The sequence below is a fragment of the Calonectris borealis genome, chromosome 10 (genome assembly GCF_964195595.1).
Source record: "Calonectris borealis chromosome 10, bCalBor7.hap1.2, whole genome shotgun sequence".
In the NCBI taxonomy this organism is placed as follows: domain Eukaryota; kingdom Metazoa; phylum Chordata; class Aves; order Procellariiformes; family Procellariidae; genus Calonectris; species Calonectris borealis.
In genome coordinates, this window is record NC_134321.1 from 21997263 (window position 1) to 22007897 (window position 10635).

General features: G+C 40.0%; 1 protein-coding gene across 8 annotated transcripts in view; it reads right to left on the reverse strand.

The window, feature by feature from the left end:
• The window catches only part of TAMM41 (TAM41 mitochondrial translocator assembly and maintenance homolog), a 39306-nt gene extending 30364 nt beyond the window's left edge, over window positions 1-8942 (reverse strand). For all 8 annotated transcript variants that reach the window (XM_075159366.1, XM_075159365.1, XM_075159369.1 and 5 more), the window contains exons 1-4: window positions 8774-8942; window positions 7179-7358; window positions 5389-5481; window positions 215-365 (exon numbers count right to left, since the gene is read on the reverse strand). In XM_075159366.1, coding sequence (XP_075015467.1) covers window positions 215-365; window positions 5389-5481; window positions 7179-7358; window positions 8774-8911 — 562 coding nt within the window. In that variant the 5' untranslated portion in view covers window positions 8912-8942. The remainder of the gene's footprint in view (window positions 1-214; window positions 366-5388; window positions 5482-7178; window positions 7359-8773) is intronic.
• Between the last annotated feature and the right edge of the window lie 1693 nt (window positions 8943-10635).

Here is a 10635-nt window from a genome sequence, read left to right on the forward strand (position 1 = left end):
GAAGTTTTGGATATGTACCTATACCTATTTTCTATGAACGGGCACAATTAGTCTTTCCAAGCTGTTATATAACACAGCAGTAAAATATAGTTATTGGAGCACGCAACAGCGTAGGCCCAAAGCAAGAGAGCAGATGACTTATACATTAGACTTTCTATACAACAGCTCCAACTACAGCTTTTCTCCTCAAAGACTTTAGACACCACATACTAACCAGAATAGGAGAGTCCTGCAATCTGCATATAGAGGTCTTCTTCAGAGAAACTTTCTGGTAACATGAGAAAGGCTGCTGTGACTGCGCTCTTCAGATTGCTAACAAGAGCAGCTTGTAGCTTGCTATTCTCATTCTGAGTCAGTATTTTCACCTGAAAAAGCAGAGTCATTGGAACAAAGACTTCAGGAAAGTGCTACTGAAGATGGAGCTAGAAGTGTTACTCAGTCCAACATGAAAAATAAATAAGAAATTTATTTAAGATTAGATCCTATTATTATGGTACAATAAAGACTAGAGTGTCCCCTTTTGTTTACACAGTGGGAGAGAGAGGAACATCTTTTTTAAGAATTAACAGCCTGCTACAAAAGGCTGTTTTTACAAACACGTTTGGAATTGCTATAAGCAACAGCCATTAACTAATCCCTGAAGAGCTATTCACCTTTCCATATTCATGAATTTAGGATTAATCAAAACAGTAAATTATGAATGCATTAACAGAAATACTTCATATGTGACTGTGCAACAAGAAAAAAAGACCACTGTCACACTGAAAGACAATGGAATACCAGAAAAAGAGATAAGTTTTCCCATTCATCTTCATTCTTTTTTTTTTTTTTTTTTTTTTTTTTTTTAAACAGAGCACTCCTCTGTCGTATGCTTCAAGTAGTTTCTTAGACATCAGTTGTCCTCCTAGAAGAAGCAGGGCTTTATTTTGCACTCTGTATGAGCAGAATGTGAACTCAATGGGAACTTCACATATACAGGAAGAACAGATCGCTGAAGTTGAGTGCTTCTACGTGCCACAAAGAGAAGTTTATTTTTAGGAAACATTCAAACTGTTCAAGACCAACTACAGAATCCAGTCACCTCGGATATGGAAATATACAGGAATAAAAAGCACATCTTCAGTAAGTACTGAATATAGAAACATATTATTATAGAACATTAGACAGATGAAGTCAGCCTGGTTTACAAGATGGCCAACTATGCTCTTTCAGAAACAACTCTCCCAAGAATACCTGTCTGTTGTGAGTTTCTGTCTTTTTCAAGTGTTCTTATTAAGCAATACTGCATTGCTTACAAAGGGCAGCTTCTTAATATTTGTTCACCCTAGAATACCTTAAAATGCAAACCCACTGGCAGTTAGGAACAAATGTATCCAACTTGCTTTTATTCCCCAAAAGCCCATTCACACACAAATGAGTTGCAGTATTACTTGAAATTCTGCCCTCAAATATAACCTGAAACAGCTAAGGTATACTTTCAAGTAAATATTTTCCTTAGGAATGTAAATCTGATAATGAAATTAAAAAAAACACCCACGAACCCAGATTCAGTAAAGAAAGTAAGAGAATCAGACATACCTACTGCACAAAATTCTTCTTACAGAAAGCACATTGACAAAGCAACGTCATGGCTGGCCAATACTCGGAACATAATTTTTAATTACAGTGAAATCTTTAAGAGGGATAAAACTAGAACAATATCTCATTTTGATATGGTGGTGAATGTAACAGTATACAGGCTGCTTGTTTCAATAGTTCCGCACTAAAGCGTGGGTTTGCCTAACATCAAATCTATACGATAGTCTGGAATTGGTCCAGGGTGGATTTTTGAAGGACGTTTTCCCTTCGATTTTAATTTTTAAAATAAAGAGTTCACTGTACAAGCGAACATTTCAGAATTCCTCCTAACTTCCCCTGCAAATTACTTTGTATTTTTTAGCATTAAAATGAAAGACAATGATAAAACACATTAAAATACAATACAATTTCATCTGCCAGGGAGCCCAGAGTAAATTTTATTTCCTTGAAAACCATGGGAGAAATTTACTGAATGCATACAGACTTGCTCAAATAAGATCCAATAAACAAGACAGGCTGGTCATGAAAATAAACTAACATTTAAAATCTCATCAACTAATTCACTTATATGTACTTCCATAACTTGCTGCTACAGGGAAACTCTAAGGTAAGACAGAAGAGGAAGTCTGTGGCACCCCAAGCAGTCACGCAAACTGCTTATACCTTAGGCTAGCCCTAGGAATAACAGCAAGTTATGGACGTGTTTTAAGAACACCACAGTTACAGCCTTTTAAAACATGAAACTCAGCAGAGATGCTATTCCTCCTCATGGAAGACCATGAACTTACTTTAGTGAAGTAAAAAGGAATAACCTCCTCCTCTGCTAAAAATACTCCCCAACATAAAAACATAAAAATACTCCCTAACATAAACCAGATTTTTTTTCAAAGGGAAATAATATGCTAAGCTTCAAAATTTAAACACATGAAACACTGCAGTAGTGATACCATTTACGAACAAATTTTAAACAGTTCAGGTAGCTAGAAATCTCCCAGGAAGACAGAATGCAATAATTATCGCCAAGTTATGACAAGGATGAATGTTGATTCTTGGGGTAAATCTGAAAGACCAAAGTTAAGGAAGGCTTTTTCACAGTACAGAGAATTTATGATCAGAACTAGTCACTGTACGTATCACATAAGGGAGAAAGAAGCAGCAATTTATTCTGGTTTTACAGTATACAGAGAATTCAGTTAACTAGCAGTACAGTTGAGACTTTAGAATTATTAAATATTTTAAGTGAGGGATATTATTCAATTTTATAAATAAAGCATGACCCTCAGTCATCACAACAGTTTAAAGCAGGAAATGTACTACCTTCACTGCTAGGAAATTCATACACAAGAAACTGCAGCCATGTGTACACAAAGATACTTACAGACAAACAACATATACAAAGAAAATCTCATTATAGAATGAAAGGTGTCAAAGGCACTTGACTATTCCAGTTTGCCATTTAGCCACATCCCCACTCTGCTAAATAACACAATAAGAGGATTTTTCCATTCTCTTTCAAAAACTGTTTTTACAGATTTGGACAATGGAAAAATTCTGTAAACAAATATGTGCTCTGTCACTCCTTCATGGGAAGTTTTATAATATAAAAAACCTAAACCTCCCAAGAACTCTCTAAAAAGGACAAGATATTTCTATACACTATTCATACTCCTCTCTCTCTCACCTCACTTAAATTTATTAAACACTTCCTTCTCTTAATAGTTTCTCCAGGACAACAGTAAATACAGTTGCTTAAACTAAAGCAATTACTTACTCTCTACGTTTAACAAAAATTCAGTAATACTTCAGATGCTTTTTAAAATCTTCTTCTGCTGAAAACCAATTATGCATCACTTGTGCTTATTTATTTTACTTTTTAGGTACAGCAGCTTTTTTTTTTTCCAGGAAACCTGGAGAAAACCTGTGCGTTTTGGAGAAATTACAACTAAGTTTATTCAATTTTTCAATACAGTTAAATGGGAATTTAGCTGATCAGTGTTATAAATTTCATGTAGGATGAGAAGCCAATAAACCTTTAACACAAACAAAGAAGCCTGGGAAGAAAAGCTAGTATTTCTACGTAGCAATTCCAAACTCCATCTATTCTGCCAAACATTCTGGAAAGATTACTTGGTCAAGGCAACCAGTTTATAACAGAAACAAAACCTCCAGTGAAAATTAAGCCAAGATTTTCAAGCCAGAGCAAATGTTTTAGCTCATGTGCTAGAATAGCTTGGATAGCTTTCACTCATAGTGACAGCTTTGTAATGGAACACCAGAAAGGCGCTGGGCTCTTCCTCCTCTATATGAGAGTGAAGAGGAAATTCCTAAACAAACTATTAAACAATATTAATCTGGCTTCAGTCAACCATGTCCAGAACTAGCACAAATGGCAAATGGTATGTAAGAGATTATAGTGTATAAGAAAACAAACCTAACCCTGTGTCCGCTCCAAAAGAAGCTTATTGTACATTTTTAAGGAGGTAAAAAAAGCTTACTACCACTTACAACATATATATCAAAACATCAAATCAATTGTGAAGCCAGAACCAGCAGACATTTGAAACCCATAAAACAGATCTAAACAAATTATTTGGTCATTTTTGGTCAACACGGTATAACATTCAAAACCCTAGTTAGTGATTTTATAGATTCTACAGGAAGAGACAGTTTAAACATTCACCAAGTAATCTTTCTGTCCAATTCTAGTTTAAGTCCTGGAGTCTTTACTCAATGGAAATTCCTGTGTCCTTTATGAAAATAATCTGGACTTATTTCTTCTTTTATCTATCAAACACATATGCGATATCTCCAGTGTCTTGTTAGCAACCAAACAAAATACCAAATTCTGCCTTCTTGTGCAAGTATGTACTCCCACTGAACTTAACTAAAAGATACGAAGCACAATTTGTATATACTAAGCTGAAAATTCCTAAAATAAATCAAACCAGCAGCAAATGCAGTTACACTGAAAATAAATATTCAGTATTCATTGTTAATGTGAAATTCAGAATTCTTCCTTCACCTATTTTTCTCAAATTTCATTCTTTATAAAGATAACAGCTGTTCTAACCTGTATCAGGCTATAATACAGCCCTGGAGACAGAGAAAAGCCATAGCGCTCAGATAACCTATTCAAACTTCCACCCCAAATTTTTAGTTAAAAGCGTAATTAACTTCTGTTCTAAGACTTGCACAGAGCTCTCTTCTCCTTCCACCCTGCCCTCTTCAGAAATTTTAACTTAGCACTGCTGCCATCTGCTGAAAGCACACTGAATCAGGCACTCATGGGAAAGCAAAGACCTCATATTTTCTATGACACAAACATGGAGGAGAAAAACCAACACGCTTAACACATGGTTCGGTCAGTTACAGATACTTTAACAATACAAGGAACGAGACTGTAACTGCACAGCAAAGCAGCTTTCATCTTTGAAGACTTCCATTATTTAACTGTATTAAATTTTGGTGACTCCTATAATTTGTTATAGAAGGTAAACATTGCATTTAACAATAAAGGGACTTTGACTTAATATAGTCCACTTATTCAAGATTTACTACTGGCAGAAAACTGTGATTAATATACTTACCTTTAGTTTTTTTCATATAACTCAGAATATTATTAAGGACTACATTTCACTTCCTTTCTGAGAGATTACCCCTTTAGGGCTAGACCCCTAAGTCAGGGCAGATGATTTGTTCAGTACTGACGCAAAAATCCCTAACAGTTAAAGTTAAAACTACAACTGATAATTTCCCAGCCCTGTAATTTCCTGCATTTCAAGACAGATAACTGAACAGACTAACAGTTACCGGTTTTTGTAGGCGTCCAGCGACATAGAGGGTTTTCCAGTGAAGTAAATCATCAATCAGGGTATCAGTGCTAATTACACCATATTTTATCATCTGAAAAAAAGCAAAATAAAGGCTTTTGAAAAACCATATACCTGCACCATTTTCACTACATGAAACTTACTACTTACTTACTATAACTGCCATTAATGCTAAGGAACACACACCTCCAATAAAAAACTGGATGCGTAACATTAAAACGTTTTAAAGTCTGAATGAACACAAGAGGTAAAAAAAAAAAAATTCCTATTTACATGCAAACTTCTGGAAAAAAAAAAAAAGGAAGATGCACAGAACCCTCCAAGACCCTTTCTAGAATCCAAGTTACAATAAAGTCACCCCAGGACCAATCCCTAAAGCAAAAGACTTTAAATCCCAAAGAAACCTAGTCTAGACAGACATTGACACTCAAGAGATCTGAACATTAAAATACAACTGTTCATAAGAAGATTTTGGAAAGGTTATGATCAGTTTTGTACCAGCCAAACGTTACGATAGTTGGAATAACGCCCAGTATCCTTTATGATATTGAAAACACTCAAGAAATACTTTGTCAGAGATCCAAAATAAACAAAACTCCTAGACATTTATGTGTACCATTATTGAAGGGTCGGGTGTGTATCAGGGAGCTTTTTCTTTTGCTCTTTGATGTTAGAAAAGAAATTGTGATTTTGTAGTTCATTTTATGTAACTGGAAAAAAAATGAACTTTCAACAGTTTGTAACCAATTTGCACTTCCTGAGTTTCCAAAGATTATCACTCAGCAAGGCAGCCAACTCCAGAATTTCTGGATAACATAGGACCATAGACTGAGATATGAACGAGTCATTACAGCATGAGATAAGAGCCAAGAAGAACAGAATTTCATAGCAAAGATCATTGGTCCTTAAAATAAAATCCAAAGTGCCTTTTTACATAAAGCGAACAAGGTTTAAACCCCAAATTCTTGCCTCATATAGATGCCTTTAAACAAAATAGCAAGCGTGTAACAGACTACTTTATCTACCTCTCCAACTTTCTATGAAAAATTCTGACATATACCCAACATTACTGCAACCATGTGTGCTCTGAGAAACTTCAATTAGGTATATATTGCTCATGTGACATTTTTCCATGACCGTCCTTCATTTCATTTCATTTCCCATCTTTCTTAAAAGAACTTGCTTTCCCTATGTACCGTTTGTTACCACATGGCAAAAGTTATTCAAAATCAACACCGAGACAGACAGATAGTGTGTTTCCCTCCCCTGACTCCTATCCGCACTCCTCCTCACCAAACAGTCTACACATAGATGCAGGAGTAGGACTTGCTGGACAAGTACCGCTTACCTGGAATTATTAATCATACTAGGTCAGGATGCTTCACAGGTCAGGATGTTAGCCATTAAACAACACAGATGTCAATTCCAACTTGCTATGTTAAAATATTTGCATTTTATGTCAAACAGTAAGAATCCACTTTGCTATTACTACACAGTCAACTGCTGAAATTAAGGCCCTGCTTCCCCACGATACACTTTACAACCACCAAAACTGGCAGACAGCAAGTAATAAGGAATATAAATTCAGTTCCTGAAGTGCTTTAGTTGTAAATTCCAAACATTGCTCACATTTTTAAAGTGCAAGAGCAGCTGCTCTGTTTGAGACATATTGAAGATACCACGAGTTAAGGGCCAGTTACATTAGCTTTAAGCTAATCATTTCAATACTTCACACATTTGACTTAATTTACTCAAACTACTTGTACTTACCCTACCATTACATGGCACTAAAGTATTGTAGTAAATCCCTGCTCCATAGCTCTGTATACTACTTATCTGTTTTGGCCCAAAAACTTTTAGGAAGGAATAATGACTCCTGTTCTTTAACAAGTTCATCATATGCCAGGTCACAGAATCATCAACAGCAAACACGAAGTCCAGCATATTGTCCTGTGGATAAGGAGAAGAGTATTGGGGTTTATATGTCAGGAAGCAAGTGATGTTAATGTTATTAATCTAAGATATACATAGTATCAAACTACCAGCTAATCATTTTTCACAAGTAAAAAAAAAAATACCAAAACACAAGCATTAATATCAAATACAGTTTAAAGGTTCTGATGAAGTTGTATGTTTTTCGGTCAGTCTAGCAGAGATGGTCCAAAATTTTCCTGTCCTCCTGGTTAAGTGACCAACCTTCAACCCTCCGAAACAGGGCAGCACGTGATGAGATCTTCATCCTAGTTCACAGCTCAGCGCAACAGCTTAAACTGCTAATGAATAGGACTTTTGCTAATACGAGAGATGGTGAATTGGGAGATGTGGGCGGATAAAGTCAGCTTAGAGCTGACAGCAAGAAACCGCACTTCTAGTGTATTCACTTGCTTTTGTCAACAAAGCAATCCAAACTCCAAGGACATGTAGTGTTCAATGCATGCCCTGCTCTTCTGAAGAAATCAGTCCATGCACCCCCTGCACACAGGCAAGTTAACAGTTTACACCTCATACCTACAAGAAATATTTGGAGTGACATCGCTTCAAATTCATTAGGCCTGCCTCTCTCTGCGGCTTACTAATTCTGGGCTGCATCTTAGCTAATCAGTTAATATTACTAACAAGATAGTCTGTTAGCTACCTGTTTTCCCCATTCTTTTGTGTGAGGATGAGATGCTGTTAGAGCTCTGAAATTCTTATTATCCTCTGTTTTTCTCTTTTCAGAAAGGAAAATGAGACACATTTAAAGTCGCATTTGTGGGGAGTGCTCAATAGGCAAGCCACAATGAGCAATACTGCCTATAAACAATTTTTAAAAGATTAAACACATACATTAAAAAAAAAAAAAAATTAAAAAATCACTATTTCCAAGCAGCTTGACCTCCAAACGATGAGGAAGCGCCACTGAAGAACGCCACTGAAGTCTGGCAATGTATTTTGCCAAAGTAACCCTCACCCGGCGCACAGCAAACCGGCCGTTTGCACAAGCTGTAACTCTCCTTTAAGACGAACAGCAACCCGCTCCGGCAGGCGGTTCGCAGACACACGGCTAAAGGGGCGCCCGAACCACGCACAGCCGTAAAACGGCGGCCAGGGAGCCCGGCGGAGGCCGCCCGGGCAGCCGGCGGCCGCGGGCCGGGACAGCTGCCCCGCTCAGCCGCTGGCTGAGGGGACGGGGCGTTCGCCCCTCGTCGCGCACCAGCCACACCCGCGGCGCCAGCCGCAGCCCCTGCTGACGCGCTGCGACACCCCCACGCCGCTAACCGAAACGCACAAGGCCCACGGCCGCGGCGGCCCTCCCGCCACACACCGCGGCGGCTCGGGGGGAGCCCCAGGGGCCGGGCCGGCCCGGAGGAGGCCGCCGCGCTCACCTCGCCGTGCCCGGCCGAGGCCCCCGCCTGCCGGAAGACCCCGGACCCGTAGGCGAAGGCCAGGCTGAGCTCCTGAGGGAAGTGCGCCAGGACCCGCCGGAACTTCACCCCCGAGCTCGACAGCACCGGCAGCGCCATGGCGCCCGCCTTCCCGCCGCGCCGCCTCTCCCCGCCCACCGGCTGAGGAGGCGGTGGCGTGGGGAAGAGAGCCCGCCGCCGGCAGGGGGCGGCGGCCCGGCGCCCAGCGCCCTCTGGCGTGGGGGTGGCGGGGCTCGGCCGCCCGGCGCGGGTGCTTTCCCGCCCGCGGCGGCTCCCTGCGGCCCGCGCGGGGCGACCCCGGGCTGGCGGGCGGCGCTGAGGCAGCTCCCCTCAGGGCGGGCGGCGGCGGCCCGCGCGGGCGGCCCCCCTCAGTGTCCCGGAGCCCCGGGACGGCGCGTTCCCGCCGGTAAGGCCCGTTGAGGTGTCAGGGAGCGGGCTCCGGAGCATTTCAGGCCGAGTTCCTCCTGAGGCTGTGCTGTCCCGCCCGAGCCAGGACGGCCCGTTAAGCTGAGGGGCTCCGGCGGCGGCAGCGAGGTCATACTCAGCGGACGGGTTTAACTTTCCAGTCTTCCCCCCCATCCCCGTTTCAGTTTAATTTTTTTTTAGGTCATCGCGGTTCTGTGCCCCTTCTTCGATTATTTTTCCTCTTTTTTTTTTTTTTTCATATTTTGTACTGATTCCAGGCATCCCTCAGGAATTGTCGCAGGCTTTATGCTCCTTCACACATCCCCCATGCTACGAAAACAGAAAGCCCACAGTGTTTAATCATCGCGTTTGTGCTCACGATTGTCTCACACTCTCCTCGTGCTGAGCCTGGCTTGATTTTAATTTTCAAGTCCTACATAATAAACTTATCTGAACTCAATGAGAGTACTAAATGTATAAAAATGGCTCACGAGATTGAAACGTGTCTTTTTTCCTCACGATTTTATGCTTCCCTGCATCTGTCTTCCCAAAGATCACATTTTATCTTCCTTGGGTTTATGGCTTTCAAAATACCCTATTTCTGCTGTATACTATTCTGAGGAAACGCTGGCAGATCACATCCAGTCTGAGGCATTGCCAAGCTAAATTTCATACTTGCGCTAAATTTCAGACATGATTAGGTCTTTAGGCATCACTGGAGTCATAACGTCTGCTTAAAACAAACATATGAAAGGATCTGTAACTCTATTGCAGAAAATGCAGTTTGATATACACAACTAAGTCACGATCTATACAATTGTTTTCGTGATGATAAATTAATTAGCATGTGTGTGAACCTGGCCATTAGGAATATTGGAAGGGAGCACCTCTCGCAAGAGAACAATGCTTGTTGGCAAATAATATAAAACCTTAACTATGCGAGGTGGGTGCCATCATAAAATTGCAGCGGATCTCCACTCTTGAGTTTTTCTGTATCAAATGACTCAGCCAGACCCTTCCTTCTGAAATCTCTGCTCTAAATACTCACTTTCAGAGGAGAAGCCGTAGTATATGAAAGGAATGTGTGTTTACATGAGAAATAATCACACTGAATTTTTACTATTCTGAATAATAAGGTCCCAAAGGTCCAACTATGGCCGGGGTTTGGAGACTTTTGTTTTCCACTAAGATTGTGATTCAGTACCCATTAGTGTCTTTGCACTAATTTAGCTAGGCGTAAGTCAGATCATGGACCTTGTTCTTTCCTTAATAAAAGTATTTTCATTAATAATTATATTAATAATATATTGTTATTTATTCTTATAGTAATATATACAATTAATTACAATTCTTATTTACGATTTAAATACTTCATGGCACACAATATAAAGAGCAGTAGATTCATTGAGCTCACATTC